This window comes from Monodelphis domestica, chromosome 2 (assembly GCF_027887165.1).
Source record: "Monodelphis domestica isolate mMonDom1 chromosome 2, mMonDom1.pri, whole genome shotgun sequence".
Classification (NCBI taxonomy): domain Eukaryota; kingdom Metazoa; phylum Chordata; class Mammalia; order Didelphimorphia; family Didelphidae; genus Monodelphis; species Monodelphis domestica.
The window spans coordinates 420,469,207-420,492,488 of record NC_077228.1 but is presented as its reverse complement, the minus strand read 5'-3'; the positions used below and the strand labels follow the sequence as shown (position 1 = coordinate 420,492,488).

Genomic DNA, 23,282 nt, shown 5'->3' with positions numbered 1-23,282 from the left:
ATCCATTTATTCTTTCAACAAGCCTTTTAAGTGCCTGATATATGCCAGGCACTCTACCAGGTGCTGAGTATGTCAGGCCAGAAATGGAAACATTCTTGCCCTCAAGGAATTTACATTTTATTGGAGGGAAACAATATAGAGACAGGAAAGTAGATACAAAAGAAATATAAAATCATTTCTGAAGAGTGAGGAAGGTTCCAACAACTGGAGAGTAGGGTTGGGTAGATCTCCCATGAAGATGGCATAAGCTGAAGCTCAAGGGAATCTTAGAATTCTGAAAGATGGAAATGAGGAGGGAGTTCATTCCAGACAGAGAACACCCTCTGTGCAAGGAAAGACAGAAGATAGAAGGGAGCTGATGAGGAATAACTAGTAGGCCAGTTGATTAGACTTTGAATTGCAAGAAGGAGAATAATGTGTAGTTCTCTTAGGAAGGTGGGATGGGGCCAGATCATGAGGGCCCTTAAAAGCAAACAGCATTTTATCCTAAAGGCAAGAACTTTCTGAGCAAGAGAATGACTTGGTTTACTTCTCAAAGATCATTTCTTACTAGCCATTTTTGTCATAGAATCAGTTTAATTCCTCACACATTGTGCTGTAAAGAAACATTCTTTTTAAGAGGTATAAAATAGATGCAAAAAGATTAATTAAAGTGATGGAGCAAAAGTTTTAAAATGTTGATGGGACTAAAATGTTGGCAATGGGCATTTGACCTTTTTTTACTTTCCTTTTTTATTAATTACTTAAAAAAAACATAATAGTATTAATAAAATAAGGCCCTGAGTTCAAATGTGACCTCTGATACTTACTAGCTGTGTGACCCAGGGCAAGACCCTTAATCCTGTTTGTTTCCATTTCCTCATTGGTAAAATTAGTTGGAGAAGGAAATGGCAAAGTACTCTAGTATTTTTGGCAAGAAAACTCCAAATGGGGTCATGGTGAGTTGGACATGGCTGAAACTACTCAAAGACATGATCACTTCCTTGATTTTTCAGTACTAATACCATTTGCCAATTTTCAGAGACTACAGTAGACTCTCTGCTCTAAATCTCTCTCTGATGCCTCAGCATAGTCTTGAGGTAAGCCTAGATTCTCAAAGCCTGTGGCAATGGAGTATAAACATTGGCAGATTTTTCTCAAATTTGAAGGGCTTTCAGGTATAGGCATGATAGCAGACTGTTCTCAGAGACCCAATGTATAGCTAAGTGCAAAGAAGCTTCTATCTAGATTGACCATAGAGAATGATGATGTTTTTTTCCCCCTGCAAACTCTCATAAGACCATCTACTAAGTAATGGAAGGGTTGCCCTCATCATTGTGAGTACCCACCCTGATGAAATCACAGTGCTTAATGTATTAACATGTGAAAGACATGAAAGGATCATTCTGAAGAGCACTGGTTGGGACAACTGATATTGCCTGAGCTATTATCAACTCCACCTTCTCCAAAGCCAAACCTCATATGCATCCCTTAAAATAAACAAACAATCTTTAAAATGTAAATAACTAGGAGTAGTGGTAGTCTCTAGGTGACTGAGAATGACAAAAATAACTAGGAAGATGTATTTATTTGACTTACCTCTTGGTAATGTGTCAACTGATTCTTTGTTTTTGCCCCACAGATGAAACCTGAAGCATCATTTTTATTTGGCAGCAAACTTGAAAGGAAACTAGTAGGAAGTATCCTAAAAGAAAGAGGGAAAGGAGATATTCATGGAGATAAAGATATTGTATCCAAACAAACTGAGCCAATTCGAATTAAAATCTTTGAAGGAGGGTAAGGAAACATGAATGGAATTGTGAAATTAGTTAAATTGTGTTTCAAGGTAAATGCCCTTTCCTGCTGGGGCAAGACATTGAGAGAAATGAACCTCCTTCTTGCCTGCCTAGTTTGGAAATAAAGTATATTATTTTTCACTGTACAGCTCAACAACTGTAGCTGGCTCTTGAGAAAGATAATGAAGTCAATGCCCTTGTTTTAAGGTCTACTATGCTATTAATGCAAATGTGCTTGTTATATATGTTACAAGTATCTTCTCTAAATTATCATAGGTCTCCTTTAAGGATGAAAATTGGTGAAATTGATGGGCTTTTGATGTCCTCTAGCTTTGTTCTCTCTTTAACATTTCTTTTTGGAAGCACATCTTTTTACTATCAGTTGAAATATGTTATGCTGCTTAAATGTAATTTAAATCATGCACATTTATTGTTAGACAATAAAATAGTCGTATTTTTTGAAAAGGTTGACTTCTGACCTAGGGACATTTTGTTATAATGATGGAATCCGTCTTAGTTATATGTATTTCCTAAGGAACATTACACAGGTAAATATATATGTGTAATTGTACTACACATTTTGGTAGAAATGTCTCACTAATCATGTGGAATAAAATTAAAATCAAAGTGCTATAGCAAAATCAAATTTTAGTGCATTAACAAACATTGGAATTTCAGTCAAACTAGCCTTATATTTATAATAGGCATATAAGTTGCATGTTATATTTTCCCCTAGTTCATTATGATTATCTTTAAATAACTAGAATGGTGTTTTTGCATATGTCTATAAAATGTAAACTGTTAGATATCTGAGATGATTATTTCTTTCATAGTTCTTAGCTCTTTGTGGGGTAAACCACTTAGAGAGAGGTCAGGAAGCTTTTGTTTTTATGTTAGGCTTTCTACTTTACTATCTTTGTGTACCATTTCTCTCACTAAAACAAGTGTTTTATGTATGCTCCATGAAGATTTTATCATTTCAATCTCTTTTCAAATCTCTCATCTTCTAACACAAAGGAGAGAAGTGTAGCTTTTATCTTTCTCCAGAAACTGAGGGTCACTGTGACTGAATCAACACTCCCCACATTCAACAATCTTCTCCATAGCAGGGCATTTGCACTCCTAGCTTAGAGAGACCTTCCAGTAAAGTTACTGTATGCTTTGGGGAGCCCCATCTCCACTAAGGAAGGAAGCAAGTGAAAAAGCGTATGTGCAACCTTTTATCACTGTGTTTTGATCATCCAAAGGACTATGCTTATGTTTCATTTCCCCCTCCCTTTCATTAGTCATATCCTCATCATTTCCTTAACTAATTATTTAACCTGAATATATGGGGACCAGGTTTATATTTTAAAAAAGAATTACCTACTTTTCAGGGTAGGTTTTCTGGGGATGTTATCTTTTATTATACATAAGTATTAGAGACGAAATGAGAATTAATCTATTTTTGGACCTTGGCTGATTCCTTAGATTGAAATTGATAGATTTAACTTTGTTAATTTCTTACACTGACACTGCTCAGAATATTTTAATATTTGTTTTCTTAATTATTTTATTTATGAAATGCAGTTTTGATCCTGTAAAATTATATTCCATGCCTATCATTTGTATAGTTTGATTTGGCTATTTTGCTAAAGATTATGCAATTTTTTCACTATATTAAAGATGAAATTTGTTCAAGTTATAGTTGTATTAATATTATGCTACTTGAATGGGAAAAATGTATATTCTACTTTCTATGGTGATAGAATCCTATTGGGTCTGAAAATGCTTCTCCCTGGAGAAAATTAGCTTTTCCTATGATCATCTCCTCAGGTCTTAATCCTTCAGTACATTTTTTTGAGTTATTGATAATATTCTATTAAACTAAAGAATCTGGCTATACCAATCAATTAATGGCAACATATTATATTAGTTTAGAGAGAGTTCAGATTAACTTGGTATCTAAGGACAAGAGCAGCTTAGACATCTAATATATGGAGAGAGCCTAAGAAAGCTTAGGTGCATAGCAAGTTGATAATTCCTATTTCTATTATTTGCTAAAATTCTTACCTAGTAATCAGACAACAAGTATATATCACTGCCTACATGTCAGGTATTGTGCTAGGATCCCAGAAAAAGGCATTCCTATTTAATGGCTACTTAGTAGCTGTTATGAAAATATCTGTAGTATGATTAGTGATTTTGGGCCATGGAGAGATTTTGCCTGAAAGCCCTAGGATTATTGGGACTCCTGAGATTAAATTCCCTTTTATTGATGATGATAACTTCTTCAGAGTAGAGTGGGTTGGGGAGATTATTATAGCACAGTGGTTCAGGTCAGGCATTCTTAATCTTTGTTTTATGTGTCATGGACTCCTTAGCAATCTGGTGGAGTTTATAGAGCCCTTCTCAGAATCATTATTTTAAATAATTGAAGGAAATGTCAAATTTCTGTTAGAGGTGAGTGAAAATAAAGAAATATTTTTCCCTATTTAAATTCATAAACTCCCCCAAATCTATACATGAACCCCTTAAGGGGAATCTGTGGCCTCCAAATTAAGAGATCCTGATCTAGTACAAAAATAAAGACTTTAATAATTCAAAGCATGTAATTCTAGTTCCTTTTACCAAATATACTATGGATGAAAGTGTTGGAGGGTTTTGTATGTCACCCTCCTCCATGAAACCAAAAATGTGCCTTTATAGTCATATATCTAGAATTATCTGCCATACAGTATCAGACCCAGAATTCTACTTGAATTCTACTCTAGTATTTGGCACTTAGTAAATGCTTTCATAAATGCTTGTTAATTGATGAATAAGAATTAAAAGAGAAGAATATTAAATGGAATATTCAGTAAATGGCTACTCTGCACTCTGATATGTCATGCTTATCTCCTTCTGGGCCAAAAGAAGGATTTGCCCCCTCAATGCAAAATTCATGGAAGATTGTTGTGGGGGAAATTACTCTGTTTCCCCATCAGTTTTTATTATATAACAGTTCCTTCAGAAAGTCTTTTGAAATTTAGGAGACCCTAAGGATTTACATTCTGTCAGGGGAGAGCTGATCAAATCTGCAGACAACAGTTGGTGAGCTGAACAAGCTCAGTCAATTTAAGCTGGCAGTTTGCTGAGAGTTACCGTGTTGCCAGGGTTTCAAAAATAGAGTGAAGAGTTGAGATGAAGAATTCTATTATCGGTTCTACTTCTTTTAGCAAATTTACTGGTCTGTGTGTGTGTGTGTGTGTGCCTGTGCGCGCGCATGCGTGTGTGTGTGTGCACATTACTTGCTTGCTTCAGAAGATGTCATTGCATTAAAAGAGGATGCATCGTGGTTCAAATATGTTTGCATATTTTATTTGTTATCTGCTGTCTTAAGACTGTCCTGAAACAGCCGAAAACAATAAAGCATAAATTCTCAACCTTCCACATCAGGAAACTCATTTAAAAATCTGTTCTCTCCATAATCATATTCCTTTAAAAATTTATAGTCAGAATGACTTTTATTTTGATATTTAAGCCAATATACTTTTGGGATATGGCAAGCCTATCAAGGAAGTAGTTTTCAGTAAGGTGACATTCCATTCTAATGCTGTAGCTAGATTCTGGTTACTTCATTTCTTTGTTCCCCAAATTTCTAATTTCACATTATTCATGTGACTCACAAGGATCTGTGTGAATGGTTGTATCTCTCACTTTTTTTGTTTAACTCTTACCTTCCATTTGGAATTTATATTATGTATTGGTTCCAAGGCAGAAGAGTGATAAAGGCTAGGCTTTGGTATTTAAGTGATTTGCCCAGGGCTTCACAGTTAGGCAGTGCCTGAGGCCAAATTTGAACCCAGGACCTCCTGTCTCTAGGACTGGTGCTCAATCTACTGAGCCACCCAGCTGTCCCCAGAATGGTTGTTTCTTAAAAAGCCTTTTAAAGATTTATAATGTTATAGATGATTAGCATTTAATTGTTTTATAATATGCTTTCATATATGTTTGAAAACACATTATACCTTGTCTTTCCAATAGATATAAGTCAAATGAAGAGTATGTCTATGTTAGGGGACGTGGACGAGGAAAGTACATTTGTGAAGAATGTGGGATTCGCTGTAAGAAGCCCAGCATGCTCAAAAAGCATATTCGCACCCATACTGATGTACGGCCTTATGTATGCAAGTTATGTAACTTTGCCTTCAAAACGAAAGGTACTTTTCTGTTGTTTTTTGGAGAAAAATAAATTGGCTCTGGCTCTCTTTCATTTCCACCTTCCATCTACTGTGAGTTTGTTTCATTTGTGAAAGTATGACTCCATGAAATGTCTTCTCCCTTTCAACTAAGTGATCAGAGGATGCATGTGAGACTGTGAGACTCCTTGAATAACTTGATTAAGAGCCATAGGCTGAGGCCTCCTATCTGCAGAGGAAGTGGCATGAAAACTGCCTGGGCAAATATGACTTCATGTTAGAAATGTTATGTGGTCTGGGTTTTAATTGCAGCAAATATTGAAATAGTGTGGGGAGACAACACATGCAGTAGCTTCACAGAAGCAAAGCAGCAGTTGAAACAGAAAAGCATGTGCTCATGATCCTTACAGTGGGTCAGTTTCAAGCTTATAAATAATGTACAGATCCATAGACTCCCAAGTGGGCCCCTCCATCCACAGTTGCATTAATTATGCATAGAGATTTGATAGCTTGTGTTCACATGTATTTATCAGCAGAGAGAAAAATCTTCCATTTACTACTCTGAAACCACAGCTAATGTTATCTCCTGAAATGAGGATTTGCCTTATAAATGTACTTTTTTTAAAACTCAAAAAGAGAAACCAAATATATTCAGTAAGTAGATTACTGAAAGCATTTCACAGAGAGAGGAAGGATGACTGAGTCTATTTCTGATGTATTTTTTTAACATTATGAGGACTTTTATAACCTCAACATTCTGAACATACAGACAGTAGTGACTGAGACAGTGGTTTTGACTTCACTATAAATGCACTTTGCATTAGCTCTAATGGATTTGACCACTCACCTCCATAATTTTCAATGGGTTGATTTTAAAATTTGCATACCGGAACAATCTGTGCCACTACTTATCAAGAAGTCAGATGAGATACAGCTCAGTGGAGGAACATGTCAATACACTACCATGGCCAAAGTTTCGAATTTATAGCTAAAAATTGTGACTCATTTTCCAGCTTTTTCCAATACAAGAATATTAAAGAATATATTATTTGTCTTAGGTCCCCAAACAATTCCATCTGAAAATTCTTGCTTCTAGGCTATATTACTAGCTCCTAAATTTCCAGAGGGATCTCCCTCCCTCCCTCCCTCTCTCTCTCTCTCTCTCTCTCTCTCTCTCTCTCTCTCTCTCTCTCTCTCTCTCTCTCTCTCTCTTTTCCTTCCTTCCTTCCTTCCTTCCTTCCTTCCTTCCTTTCTTTCTTGACATAAATATCTCATAGAGTAGGACTGAGAATGCCAGCATACCCATTAGGCTATCTGGGATCTCCTAAAATGATTTAGTTGCCCAGATTGACCTATCTAATATCTTTTTTGCACTCACAGATGTCAAACACCTGAAACTGGACCAGATCTCATAGGCCATACCATTTTATGAGAGAAAACTCATTACCTCCCAGGGTGGCCCATTCAATGTCCTTAATTCTATACATCTTAAAAATCTGAATTGGTCTATGAGTTCATGAATAAGAACTATTTATCTTTTTATATGCATCCATTTTTCCTTCATCATAGTTATTTTTTGCTTTGTATTGTTAGACTCCCTACTACTGAGGCTTGAGACCAGAATAGCATTGATGTGAATTTATTCCAGTTTGGGGTTTCCCAGAATTCTAAAATTATTGATGACCAATCCATTTCTCAATGGTTTCTGTCTTTATGCAGGAAATCTAACAAAGCATATGAAATCTAAAGCACACATGAAAAAATGTCTGGAGCTGGGAGTATCAATGACATCAGTGGATGATACAGAAACTGAAGAAGCAGGTAGGTCACAGCTTAGCTGATCACTCTTTATACTATGTAAATGAGTCATCCACACTTGGGCTTTTATGGTTGAGGTGATAAAATTAGTTTAGGTTATAACTTTTTTAAAATTTAACTTTAAATGTTTCACTTTTATAAACACTAAAGATAGAAGAAATCTGCAACACATTTTGTTTTTTGAACCATAGTGAAGAGGCATGTGCAACTAAAGTGTGACTGAGGAAAAAGACCTTACTATAAAAATAATTCTTTTTAGAACTATGGTAAAAATTTTGTGATAACAAAGACAGTGAAATTGATGCTTTTTTGTGGAAAAATTTTAAAACCTTTCTAATTTATTAAGAAATCACCCAGGGCAGTTAGGTGACTTAGTGGATTAAGAGCCAGGACAAGATATGGGAGGTCCTTGGGTTCAAATATGGCCTCGCATACTTCTTGGCTGTGTGACTCTAGGCAAGTCACTTAATACCCACCCACGCCCCCCCCCCCTTGCCTAGCTATGGAACCAATATACACTATTGATTCTAAGATGGAAGGCAAGGGTTTAAAAAAAAAAGAAATCACCCACAATTGAACAAATTCACCACTACAAGTAAAATAATTGAAACCTTTTTTGGACATACCTTTTATACACATCCTCTTCTAAATCTATTATTTCCTCAGGGATGGGATAGTGTCCTCCCATAGCCCCAACATTCTCTGAAAGAGATTAACAAAAAAGTATTGAGTGTTTTATATATGCAAGATAGCCTTCCATGGATTCTGGAGAGACAGTGATATGAAGTTGGCCTTTGCTTTCACAAGGGACTTTCACAAGGGACACTAATTATGGATATAGGATGTGCATATAAAAATAATATAGTATAGTATATACTAAGTGTCATTTGAGGGAGTTGTTGGGATTGGTCCAGTCATCAAGTGCTAAAGATCATCAGAGAAACTAGTCAACCTTATAGGCAATACACAAGACTTGTGAGAGATAGTATAACTCTGAACTGGGTTTTGACCTTTGTGTTTGCATCTCATCCTTCCATGTCTTTACCAATTATTTCAGAAAACATTGAAGATTTGCACAAGGGAACAGAGAAGAGTAGTATGTCAGGCATTTCAACTGACCACCAATTCTCAGATGCTGAGGAGTCTGATGGTGAGGATGGGGATGATAATGATGATGAAGATGATGATGATGATGAATTTGATGACCAAGGAGACTTGACACCAAAAACAAGATCAAGAAGTACTAGTCCACAACCCCCCAGATTCTCCTCATTGCCTGTAAATGTTGGGGCTGTACCCCACAGGGCTCCTGCTGATGTCTCAATGGGGCATTCCTCACTGATCAGTTACTTAGTTACTTTACCTAGTATTCAAGTCACCCAACTTATGACACCAAGTGACTCATGTGAAGATACACAGATGACAGAGTATCAGAGGTTTTTCCAGAGCAAAAGTACTGATTCGGAGCCAGACAAAGACAGGTTAGATATACCCAGTTGTATGGATGAAGAGTACATGCTTTCTTCGGAACCTAGTTCCTCTCCTAGGGACTTTTCTCCCTCAAGTCGACAATCTTCACCAGGATATGATTCTTCGCCCTGTCGAGATAATTCACCAAATAGGTATTTAATGCCCAAAGGGGATTTGTCACCCAGAAGACATTTGTCACCAAGGAGAGATCTTTCTCCCATGAGACATCTTTCACCCAGAAAAGAAGCTGCATTGAGGAGAGAGATATCATCAAGAGATGTTTCACCAAGGCGCCATCTTTCACCAAGGAGGCCTTTGTCACCTGGGAAAGATATAATGGGTAGACGAGATCTCTCACCCAGAAGAGAGAGAAGATATATGACCACCATTAGAGCACCGTCACCCAGAAGGGCTTTATATCATAATCCACCATTGTCCATGGGGCCGTATTTGCAATCCGAGCCAGTTTTGTTGGGACCTACTGTAAGTATGAAACATGTATTATATAAAATATACATTAATAAACTGGTATATTGGAGCCCCCTCTATAATGAGTCATTGTAATGTGGAATTCATGATAGCATAAGGTTGTCTTAAGGCAGAAGAGTGAAGTTAGGTACTGAAACACAAAACAAAACAAAAACAAGTCACAAAAACAAGCCACTTAAAAACCACTTAAAAGATACATACCCATATAAGTAAATACAACTTTTATTCCAAGTAAATTCACTAGCAAATTGCTGTAACAAAGACTGTAGTGTTATAGAAGGGCTCCAGTGTGTTTTTATTCAGTAACCTTTGGCGAATTTTCTAACTACTTTTTAAGTTTTATTTATTGTAAATGTGAACTAAAGCAGGCCAAGAACCATATTTATAAAAGGAGCTTTAGAAATTTATCTGAACTCCTAATATTATGGCATTTACATAAATCTCACCCAGGTGTAGGATTGTGACTCACTCCACACTTTGATGTTGTGATTTAAATATCCATGAACCACCTTAACCACAGGTGAATGGATTTTCAAAGTCAATGAGATCAGAAAAGGAGCAAAAAAAAAAAAGTACATTATGTGTGAGGAACCTTGGGGGGGGAGGGGACTGGGGTGGCAGGGTGAGAGCATCACATTGGGTCACTTGGGTGATCTACATATGCTTTTTCTTTCTCTTCCTAACATTTCCAGTCACTTAATGAAGTTGATTGGAATGAAGATGGAAAAGGGTAAATAACCCCAAAGGGGTACATTAAGCTAGTTGAGCTAGGGGAATGTTTTCAGAGCTATTATCTGATTGTTATTGGTCAGATAGATTGTGCAGTGGATAAATTGCTGGGTCTAGAGTCTGGAAAACTCATTTTCCTGAGTTCAAATTCTGCCTTAGACACTAACTGGGCACTTAACCCTGTTTACCTCAGTTTCCTCATCTGAAAAATGAACTGGAGAGAAAAATGACTAATTATTTCAGTATCTTTGCCAAGAGATCCCCAAATGATATTATAAAGCATCAGACATGACTGAAATGACTGAATAAGAAAAAAAAGATTTTTATTTACAGTTTTTATTAAGTGCCTACTATGTGGAAGGCACTGTGTAATGTGCTAGGAATAGACACAGAAATTAAACAATCTCTGTCTTCAGAAGCTTGAATGCTGTTAGGGGAGGTGGGAAGTAGGATAATACATATAAGTAAATACAAAAAAAATTCTAAATAAATATACTATCAAATCATGCTGCAGGGAAAGGGGAAGGGAATAAGTATTTATTAAGCACTACTATATGCCAAACATTATACTATATACTTTAAAAAATATTTTTAAATCCTAATCTTCCATCTTTGAATCAACACTGTACATTGGTTCTAAAGAAGAAGAGTGGTAAGGGCTAGGCACTGGGGGTTAAGTCCCCGAGGTCATATTTGAACCCTGAACCTCTCATCTCTAGCTCTGGCTCTTCAATCTACTGAGTCACTTGACTGCCTCCATACTTTACAAAACTTGATGCTCATAAAACCCATCTAAGGTAGGTACTATTAGTGTTCCAATTTTAGTAAAAAAAACTGAGACAGGCAAGTTAAGTGACTTGCCCAAGGCCACCCAGCTAAAAGGGTCTGGGGCCAGATTTGAACCCAAGATCTCCTTTCTCCAAGCCTGATATTCTGTGTACTAAAGCCACCTAGATGCTCTTGTAAAATCTATTTTGAAAGGACCTCCCTATTTCTACTTCACTTTTGAGATTGGAAATCTTATTATCTCTGCTCTTCTATCAAAGGCTTCCCCTAACAATAATAATAATAATAATCGCCATCATAATAAAACCCTACACACTTTGTGTTCTTGAAAGCAACAGCTCCTTTTAAACATTTACCTGTTTCAAAGACATCTATTTCCCCTCTCTATACCTTTTATTGTACATAATTCTCCTTTCTTGTCATATGAAATAGCATAGTCATTATCATGCAAGGGTATATACAGTGTGGGGAAGCAATTACCCAGCCACCAATTCTCACTCATTACACCTCGAGTGATTGGTTTCTTCCACTCTCTCTCTTTGCTTTGTTCCTCACCATCAGTACAAGCTTCCCCTTTCAGGAAGGAGAACTGATCTGGAAGCTTGAACGATGTCATTTCTAAACCTTAGAAACAGGTACCTGGTGTATTTATGCCTCTCCCTGCTTTATCCTGACATGAACATAATCTTCCCAATTTGCATAATATGCAGTTATTGCAGAAAAGGCCATGACAACCAAGCCATCATTTGTGATTGGTGAATTAGGCAGTCCAAGCCAAGAAAAGGAGGTAAATTACCACTGAGTCACTGACTGTGGCATTTTGGCAGCACTAAGTGGGAAGGTGGGAGCTTCAGCATTTGATGCTGTGGCAGTGTGAATAGAGAGCTATAAATTCCCAGAAGAGCCTGATACAGTATCTGGTGTCTAAGATGCTTTCCTGGGTACAGAGGAGATTCCTAGAGGTGTAATGATGCTGGTGGAAGTGTGTGCGATAAAGTTCACAATGAGCATTGTGACAGCTCCCGTTATAACATTTACCCCATGCATAGTTATTGTGGTATTTATGACATGTCAAACCAATTTCAATAAAATATAATTTTTTAAAAGTATGCCTTTTGTGCAAGTACACTGTGATTAGCACAAATAGCAGCAACCCACGGCCATCTTGGGCAAAGGAATGGAGGGGGTGGATTAAGAGAGTTCATCTAATTTTTGGATGCATGCCCAGAAAGCTGTCATTGGAAATAGGGTAGTTTTATTAGTCATTGAATATGCGCCAAAATCATTTAAAAAAAATACTAGCTCATCCATGACTGCAGTTTAAAATAATGCAGAATGCAGTTGCAAAAGGTTAAAATTTGAGAAACATATTCTGATTGTCAGCCTTTGAATCACTCCTTTAAACAGGAACATTTGGCCTCCCTGCACACCTTTGACTTCTCCAGGGGATAGGAATAACAATCTGTGATTGTCCCTTATGTTACTTTTTTTTTTTTTGGCTTGCCTCTCCAGAAAAGAAAAGGGAGGATTTTCTCTTTTCTGATTGGGAAGACAAAGAATACTTGCTAAATGTAATAGAATAGAATTTGCAATGATGAGAGATGTTTCTTCTGTGATTCACCTTTTTGTACTTAAATGATTCCACTACTGTCCCCAAGAAATAGAAACTGAATACTAAAGAAACAACATTATCAGTCAATTTTAATGTTGCTTAATATGTTTATGAATCCACAATATACTGGTCAGAGAACAGAATGTGGATACTGCACATGGTACCTTTTCAGTAGAATGTAAGCTTCTGGAGGGTAGGAATGATCTCATTTTTCTCCATTGTATCTTCAGCATATATAATGGTGCCTGACATGTCAAAGACACTAAATAAATGCTTATAGGTTGATTGTTTATAATTGTACAACTCAAGTCCCTTAGCAAAAGTCAGGATTTTGTTACAGTTGCCCTTTTTAGGCAGATTTTATTTTAGAATAATTGGTGCTCTCTCTCTTGTCTCTCCCTCCTCCTCCCCCTCTCTCTTTCTCCCCCTCTCCCTCCCTTCTCCCCTCTCTCTTCCCTTCCCTTCCTCCCTCCCTCCCTCCCTTTCTCTCTCTCTCTCTCTCTCTCTCTCTCTCTCTCTCTCTCTCTCTCTCTCTCTCTCTCTCTCTCTCTCTCTCTCTCTTTCCTTCTCCCTGTCTCTGTCACTTTGTCTCTCTTATCTTTCTGTGTCTGTGTGTGTCTTTGTCTCTCTCTGTCTCTGTCTTTCTGTATCTCTTTCTCTTATTTTCTCTGTCACTTTGTTTCTCTTATATCTGCCTCTGTCTCTCTGTCTCTGTCTGTCTGCTTGTCTCTCCCCACCCCCTTACCTTTTGTCTTAGTGTTAATTCCAAGATAGAAGAGAAGCAAGTGCTAGGCAATTGGAGTTAAGTGAATTGCCCAGAGTCACACATCTAGGAAGTATGCAAGGTCGGATTTAAACCCAGGCCTAGCACTCTATCCACTGTGCTACCTTGCTGCTCCCGAACTGGGCACCTCTTACAGAACTTTAGTCATTCCTTTTCCCCCAAAAAACATTTCTCTTTGCATTTAGATGCTTTCTGTGTAAATAGACAATTTGCAGGGGTGGGAGTGATATTCTCCAGTCCTCAAAATAGAACAGTCAAATTTTCTATGCAGTGCAGAAACATGCTTAAGAGCTATGTAAAATTTTACTTGGGTCTCATTAATAGCCCCTGACTATAACAGATAGAGTGAGTTAGGAAGTTTTCCCAGCATTGGAGTAAATGTATATGTAAACATACATATACATATATATATATAGATGTGCAATTTTATGAAAATAACTGTGCCCCAGAGAATATTATAGTGTTTTATGATTATAAAGATGTATAATAATGAGCATGTTTTATAGAACTATTGAAAAATAACCTGTCATTGTTGCGTGTTTGTCACCATATGTGACTATATAGTGCTAGGTCAAAGTACACTGGTCATCTCTTCCCTTAGAATCATGACATTTTGGGGTCTGAGAAGAAACCTGATCATGTGTGGAAGAGTAGAAAAATTTTGAAATAATAGATAATGAGCACTTTGATGCACATTTGTATAAAAATATGATCCCTGTATTTTATACTAATAGGATGTTTTCATAGTTGTAGAACTATAATAGCAAAGGAAGGCAGAATAGCTTTCTTGATAGAGAACAAGCCGTGGAGTTGGGAAAAATTAGTTCAGGTCCTGTATGTGACATCTATAGGCTAAGGGACATCAGGAAGATCATTTAACTTCTCAGTTAACTAGGCAACTTTTATTTTAGACTATGGATTGTAACATCAGCAACAGTTAATAGGAGTTTCCCACAATGATGAAGCCAGAGGTTCTGACCAAACTCTCCCCCTAAAACATGCATTATAAAGTGAATAAGTATTCATACCAGAGTATTCACACCATTACCTTTGGTAGCATATGTGGCTCATGGAGGTATCTGAAGTACAGTCTAGCAAATTTCATTAAGTGATTTTATTTATGTGTATATAGCAAGGGCTTCCCCCCCCAATCATCCTTTCAATACCCTTCCCCGTCATACACACTTCTACTGAAGGTACTGCTACAGCATTTTATTTTTTTTTTTGCTATAGTATTTTAAAATTTAAAATTAAAAAATCCTAAATTCAAATCTTGGCTCTGTAGTTTAGTGTATAAATGACCATGGACAAGTCACTCAACTCTCTGAGCCTTAGGACCCTTGTGGAAATGAAGGAAAATGAAAGGGTTGGCCTAAGTTGTCTTCTAATATCTCTTCTATCTCTAAATCTCTAAGTGTATATGTTCATATACACAGCCATGACAGGAGCAATCCCTGAGAATTCCAGTGGCCATTTTGGTGTGTGTCTTTGTGAAAAATTGCAGTACAAAAAGTCCATGATAATAGTAGTTACCATGAACTGTATTAAATAGATAACAAAGGAATATGCAAATTCAGGTAACTGATTGGGCATTGTTGCCTTCATAAGGGATCAGTGGGAATTTGAATAATTGACTGACTCTAGAGATCCAGGTGCTCTGATCCAAAGAAATTTCAAGGCAGGTCAAATCTAATGTTGTATCAAGATCACCTTTGTTCATTTCAAGTCCAGTAGCATCTCTCATTTTCAAGTATTTTTTTTAAAGCACAAAGAATGGATCAATAATCATATCCACAAAGTATTTCAGTACTTTTGTTTGGAATTTGCCTGTGCTTGGTGATTAAAATTCATTTAAGTATTCTCCCAGCACACTCCTTACTTATCTGGGGTTTCAATTCCCTAGTAACTATTTTTATTATTTGCTTCCCAGTCTGATAATTGTTCTTCTTGGTATTGAAAATGTTAGCTCAATCCTCAGTTAACTTAATTACAAGATGTTAGATTTGTAAATGTCTTCAGAGACCATCTATTACAACTCATACCACAAAAGAGGTTCTATCGTAATATTGTATGTATAGTTGATCAAAGATCTACAATGGGGGCAGTGAATTGAGAGCCAACCAGACCTAGAGATGGAAAGTCCCAGGTTCAAATCTGACCTCAAATGCTTCCTAGCTGTGTGACCCTGGGCAAGTCACTTAACTCCCATTGCCTAGGCCTTACTGCTCTTCTGCCTTAGAACCAATACACAGTATTGATTCTGAGACAGAAGGTAGGGGTTTAAAAAGAAGATCTCCAATGAAGGAGAGGACCTTCTTCTTCCCAATGTAACCCATTCAAATTTTTGATTAAACAGTCTTTTGTATATGACTTTAAATTCTTGTCTTTTTTCTTCCTCACTGGAATATACATGTAGATATGTGTGCATATAAATATATATGCATGTAATTATGTATGTATATATACTTACATTCATCTACACATTATATATGTATAAATATTATATATTTAAAAAAATTTTTTTGGCATGTGTCCTGATGATCTAATTCTTGAGGACTTTTTACACCTGTCAAATGAACTTCAATTCTTTAGTTTTAGTCCAAGGAATCCTATCTATATTTCTTCAGAATACTTTCAAATCTTTTCTCTCAAATCTTTTCTCTCAAAGCCTGAGTCAGGAGGGATGAAGGATGAATAGAAGGATGAGTGGAACTTCCTAATTTTGTACAGATCAGGTAAAGAGGTTACACAGAGAATGATTTTCCTAACACAGTTAATGCTTCCATTGTTGTGATTTCTTAGATGTGATACCAGAAGAGATAAAACCTCAATTTTATTATTTAAAAATACCTTACTTACTATGCAAATGCCCTGAGTAGTTATTTTTATTAAAAAAAAAAACCTTACCTTCTGTCTTGGAATCAATACCGTATATTGTTTACAAGGCAGAAGAATGGAAAGGGCTAGGCAATGGGGGTCAAGTGACTTGCCCAGGGTCACACAGCTGGGAATTGTCTGAGGCCTGATTTGAACCCAGGACCTCCCTTCTCTAGGCCTGGCTCTCAATCCATTGAGCTACCCAGCTGTCCCTTATTTTTATCTTTTAAAAGAAAACTAAAGCAAAGTTTCATTATCAGCAGTACCCAAGATTTGCTAGAACCTCTAATGGAATGCTAGTCAACTTCAGCCTATTCAAGTGCCTCACCGACTTACTCATTGCCTCCATGCTTTTGCTATATGGTCACCAACTCAAATCCTTTTAGCTATTCCTGTCTGATGCCACACATGGTGAACATGTCTTCAAATCTAGTAAAGGAAATCACCTCATAACCAATACCAAATGGGAAAAAATGTTTTTGCTATGACTTTTAATTTAATGAGCAATGTTTACTTATAACCTAATACATGTCAAGCACTGTGTCAAATGCTGGGGAAACAAAGACAATATTAAATTTCTGCCTTCAAGGAACTGGCATTCCATTGGAAGTTCTTAAAGTCCCACACCTGAAAGGAAATGCACTGGACATCTATCTCTAAGCACTTCTTCTGTAGCTATTACTATTCTCCCACCTAAATAGGTTAGTTGTCAAAGGAACTGGAGCTTTTCCTCATCTAAATAAACAGTGCCCTGCCATGGAGCTTTTTTCTTATAAAATTTAAATTATCCTTTCTTCATCAAAATTTCCTCAGTCTTTTTTAGGCTTACTAGATCCTTGTGATTATAGATTTGGTATTCTAATGTCACTACACCCACACTACCAGTGATTTGTATCCCAATGAATAAAGTACAGTACTGTGCATGGTGAAAATAGGGGCTGAGGGGAGGATAAGGTAGCAGAGATAATGAATCATTCCTAAAACCATCTCCCTGTACTGTTTTATGCTTTTCAATTTTTAAAAAGTGTTTACATAATTGGAAGGACAATTAATGGTTCAAAGAATAGAAAATCCTTTGATTTCTAGAAATTGAAGGGTCCCTGAAATGCCCCAGAAAATCTTCCTTTCCCATGTATTTGGATGAATGTAGGTGTACTCTAATAAGTATTCAGAATGGTAATTTGATCTGTCTTACTTGAAAACTTGAATAAAGATGGGCAATTCATTTATTTTTTGAGGGATGATAATCTCTCAAAGTAACAAATCTCAGTAGTAATATCTGATGGTACATGGCATAATCCCCACTTAGCATCCTCAGTGAACATTTTCAAAGGTTGAAAGTGGGAGTCTATAATTTCATTTACTAGTGCCTTACCATTTTTCCACCTCCTTAAAATGAGTATTCTCTGAATGATCTGTCCTTGGAAGTCTCTTTTCCTTTCTTTCCATCTTTTCTCCTGTGTCACTCATATTCAAAACCTTAACTTTGATCTCACTTCTACATAAGTGACTCTAAATCTCAATTTCCAGGCCCAGTTTCTTTACCATCCTTATCTCCAGCCACCCATAAAACATCTCCCTTAGATTTCAAGTTTCTTGAGCACAGGGATTATCTTTTGCCTCTCCTTGTATTCCTAGCATTTAGCATAGTGCCTGACACGTGGAAGGCACACAATAAAATTTACTGATTGATCTCTACCTGGATATTTCATCATGTCACAGACAACTTACTCTCTTTCCCCCAAAACCTGCTTATTTCGACTTCATTGTCTGTTTCTAGAAGAAGCATCACTACTCTTCTTATTGGATCATAAATTTAGAGTACAGAGGGATCTTCCATCCTCCACAGTGTACAGCTCAGGAAATAGGATCTGATGGAAGCTCAATTCTTGCATAGTGTTATGCAACTAGTGTTTTTCTGAAGCAGAATCTGAACTTAGATTTCCCTAAATTCGAGCCCTAACCACTGGTTAAAAAACAAACAAACAACAAAAAAACAACTTGCTGATGTTTATGATTTTCTAATTTAGTTAGTCAATTTAAAAATCCAATTGATTTTACCCCAAAATATCTCTTGTAAACAATCCCACCCTTCTCTTGCCCCCTCCTCCCCACTAACACACTATTACAAGGCTTCATTAGTGTTCATCGACTATTATAATAATAACCTCCTGACATATTCGACCACCACTGTGGCTGCTTCTATACCACTGCCAAACTTATCTGCCCTATGCAGAGATATGATCTTGTTGCTTCTGCTTTCAAAAACCTTACTAGGCTGTCCAGTTCCACTGTCTTAGGATCTTTGAGACCATCTGGCTCAACTCTATTTTACAGGTAGGAAACTTAAGGTCCTGAGATGTATAGGGAGAGCTAAGTGGCATGATGGATAGAGTAATTACCATAATTAGCCCCTGCTCTAAGAAATGAAGCTAACTGACCAATATTAACCTTAGCTACTAAAACAGCTATTTCTATTATCTGTTAACAATTAGCTTAACTTTAATAACTTAAAACTTCATTAAGTCTTTTGGAAAACCCTACATATCTTGCAGCTAGGTTGCATAATGGATAGAGTGACAGACCTGAGGTCAGGAACATCCATCTTCTGGAGTTCAAATCTGGCCTCAGATATTTACTTATTAGCAGGGTGACTTTGGGCAAATCACTTAACCCTGTTTGTTTGCCTCAGCTTCCTCATCTGTAAAATGAGTGAGAGAAGGAAATGGCAAGTGTCTCTAGCATCTCTGGCAGGAAGACTTCAAAGAGTCAGACTTAACTGAACAACAATAAACTCTATATTTATCTTCCATGAATCTACTTATTTTCTTTTGCCTTTCATGTTTGAATGTGAACGTCTTGAAGGTAGGGACTATTTTTGCTTTTATTTGTTCCTCCCAGTGCTTAGCGCATTGCCTGGAACAGCAAGTGCTTAATAAATGTCCAATGACTGGTTGATTCATCTCTACCTGTCAAATTCCTACTACTTTTTTTTTAAAACCTATTTCAAATAACTCTTTCTTTGCTAATCCTTTTCTGGTGTCATATTTGAAAATTTCCTTTCTTTAGAAGACCTCACATAACACTTTGCTCATATTTCTCATGCATTCTTTTTAATATTATCATTATTTTCATAACCCACAAATAGACTGTAAATTCCTTTAGGGCAGAGACTACACCTTATGTAATTTTTATATTCCTTCCATCCTTCAGTGCTTGTACACAGTAGATGCTAAATAAGTGTTTGTTGGCTTAATACTAGCTGAAGTTTTATTTGAGGATTTGAAGTACCATTAGTGGAAAGAGTACTGAAATTAGAGGCAGGAAGTCAGAATTCAAATCCTGACTATCATTTAACATCTATTTTGTAAGGTAAGTCATTATTAATGAGTTGATGAATTAATAGATGTCATGCTTATCAAATTTACAAATAACACAGATATTAGAAGGGAGAACTATATGCTAGATTAAAGAGCATTTAAAAAAACTCACTCTATTAAAACAGAAGCCAAATCTTTAGTAAGAATAAATGCAAAGTCTTATAATTTGGATTAAAAAACAATTTTAATAATAACCAGCATTCATATACCATTTTAAGATGTGAAAAGCACTTTACAAATTTTACTTATTTTATCCTCATTATAACCCTGGGCTGTGGGTGCTATTTTTATGCCTGTTTTTATTGGAAAAGAAACTGAGGCAAGGGGAAACTTAAATGACTTGCCAAGAGTCACACAGTTAATAATATGGGTCTGAGGAAGTATCTGAGCTCAAGTTTTTCTGACTCTATATCCAACAATTCATCCATTGTACTACCATGGAGGAGATGATAATCTTGATAAGGTTTGGGGATTTTATTGGACTGCAAAATAAACAAAAGGTAACAGTGTGACCTGGTACCCAAAAACATTCATATGATCTCAGGTAGCATTAAGAAAGGTAGAGAGCCTTGGAATAGAATTATGATGACCCTAATGTTCTTGGTCCTCATCAAATCACAATTGGAATATTATGCTCAGTTCTGGGTGCCACATTTAGGAAGGATACTGAGAAGATGAAGATTATCTAGCAGAAGGAAAGCAATCAAAATGGTTGAGCATCAATATTATTCTATATCCTATCCAATCAATTCAATAATTAGTTTCTGTGTGTCAAGCACTGTACCAGGCAGTGAGATTCAGAGACAAAACAGAATATATATATATAGTTCCTACTCTCAAGAAGCTTACATTTCAACATGGAACTGAGCATGTTGACCTTGGAGAAGAGAAGACTTGGCCAAAGGGTGGTGGATAATTGGATTCAATTAGGTGAAAGACTGTCATTGGGTTGGGAAAACAATCTTAGTTTACTTGGACTCAGAGACCAGAGGTAGGAGCAATGATTGAAAGTTATAAAAAGGCAGATACAGGCTAAATGCAAGAAAAAGCTTTAACATTTAGAGCTAAACCAAACTGGAGTGGGTTACTTTGGGAAGTGGTGAGTTTCCCTTCACTTTTAGTTGTTGTTATTCAGTCATCTTTTACTCTTTTTGACCCCATTTGGGTTTGGTTTTCTTTTGACAGAGACACTGGAGTGGTTTGCCATTTCCTTATCTAATTCATTTTACAGATGAGAAAACTGAGGCAAAATGGGTTAAGTGACTTGCTCAGGGTCTCACAGCTAGTATCTAAGGTCAGATTTGAACTCAGGAAGATACATCCTCATGACTATAGGCTTGGTACTCTATTATTTGATAGCCAGGAGTATCAAATGCAATTGTGTGTATGTGTATGTTTGCAAATTGACTATATGAAATTATATTATTATGGCTTCCTTTCTCTCTTAGTCATTTGTGTTAATTTTATTGTCATTTCCCTTCTCTGGGGTTCACTTTCCTTATCTATCAAGTAGGAATAACAGTACTTGCACTATGAACCTTGCAAGGCTGCTGAGTGAGATACTGTGTAAATTTTGTAAACTCTTTATAAACACGAATCGTTATTATTATTGTCAATTAAAATAACGTCCAAACAAATGCCAAATTAGATTAAAAGATGTTAAAGTAGCCCCTTATGGTGTACAGTGCAATGTTCCAATTCAATCACTATCATATAAAAGGAGGAATTAAACTATTTGAATAAAATGTCTCATTTCTAGTTGCCAACATCAACCACGAGTTGTGACTCTAAAATGTGTTAACGCAATTACTGCTAAAATTGATAGCAATTCTTATTGCAGAAGCAACTATCCCTATTTTATTGTAGTGGCCTCTTCTGAGATCTCATATCCAGATCTGAGTTCAAGATTCAAGGGCTTTCTGAAAAGAGGTGGAGGCCATTTCCTGACATATTTGTGAAACCAACTTGAGGAATTCTGTTCCTGAGACTTGACACTTGCACTGTCACCTGGTCTGTGGAAAACTCAAAGATGCCAATCTCTAGGGCTGTCAATCCAGTCACATTTGTCAACACTTTTTGAAAATGAAAAGCATAAAGTAAAATCTGCCCAGTGTATGAACAGACGGTGAACTTTTTATTTCTACAAGATTTGGATAAGGCTTTATGTAGTTGAATCCTAGTTCTTTTTTTTTTTTTGGAGAGAAGAAAAAACCTGTTAATATTTTAAAGTTGGTAAGCCCTTTGTGATAATTACATATGTATATATAACATTAAAATATCATATATTATAATATATATTAAATATTACTTTCCCTTCACTAATAATTTCAAACAATGTGTGTTTCTCTCTATATTTACTGGAGTATGTACTGAATGTATTACCACAGGGTTGATTTTTTTAAAGGCAAAATTTGGGCGGGCTGACACCATCGGAAGACTGTAAGTGAGAAATTTGCTGAGACTTTTGGTTTCTAAAATGGAAAACCATGAAAAGGAACAGATAGATTTGGAGCAGCCATGCAAAATGCCAAGGCTTCGAGTAACCCATCAGCAGCAGCGTTCTGAATGGGATACTTGTTTGGAAACTTATATTCTGTTTGTTTCTCTTCACAGAACTTAAGAAGAGGATTACCTCAGGTTCCTTACTTCAGTCTCTACGGGGACAAAGAAGGTGCTCATGAACAGCAAGGTTCTAGCCTTTTCCCTGAAGGTCCCAATGACTATATCTTTAGTCATCTTCCACTCCACTCTCAGCAACAAGTGCGAGCTCCTATCCCCATGAGGCCCATCGGTGGGATCCAAATGGTCCACTCCATCCCCGCGGCCCTTTCAGGTTTACATGTTCCGCCCACAATGCCTCTGCCAATGGAGGGCTCTGAGGAAAAGCAAAGAGCCGCAGCTGAAACCATTGCTAGAGAACCCTACAGCATCTCCCAGTCTCACGAGAAACGTTCTTCTCACGCCTTGCACTTCTCCGCTCCGCCCAGCACATCTTCCTCCCCCCTGCTCCTGCTGAAACAGAGCACTTCAGAAGACAGTCCCAGTGCCCCAGAGAGGGAACAGGAGGAGCCCATACAGACATGTACAAAAGCCATCGCCTCTCTCCGCATTGCCACAGAAGAGGCCAATCTGCTTGGGGCAGATCAGCCATTGAGGGCGCTGGAGCCTCATCAGAAACCCTCCGAAAGTGCACATTTTAGCATTAGACACTTTAGTGGACCTGAGCCAGGCCAGCCCTGTACCTCAGCCACCCACCCTGACTTGCACGATGGTGAAAAGGACAACTTTGGTACATCACAGACTGAATTAGCTCATTCCACATTTTACAGTAAGAGTTGTGTGGATGGCCAACAGTTAGGTTTTCACAGCCGCAAAGATTTACCTTCAAGCACACAGGAAGGC

The 23,282-nt window shown here is 37.0% G+C and overlaps 1 protein-coding gene across 1 annotated transcript in view; it reads left to right on the top strand.

Annotated features, from left to right (window-relative positions):
- HIVEP2 (HIVEP zinc finger 2) overlaps positions 1-23,282 on the top strand; it is a 305,027-nt gene that overhangs the window by 192,324 nt on the left and 89,421 nt on the right. Inside the window, exons 7-11 of the mRNA XM_056814745.1 lie at positions 1,622-1,776; positions 5,781-5,956; positions 7,655-7,756; positions 8,811-9,706; positions 22,494-23,280. Of these exons, the coding sequence (XP_056670723.1) occupies positions 1,622-1,776; positions 5,781-5,956; positions 7,655-7,756; positions 8,811-9,706; positions 22,494-23,280 (2,116 nt within the window). The remainder of the gene's footprint in view (positions 1-1,621; positions 1,777-5,780; positions 5,957-7,654; positions 7,757-8,810; positions 9,707-22,493; positions 23,281-23,282) is intronic.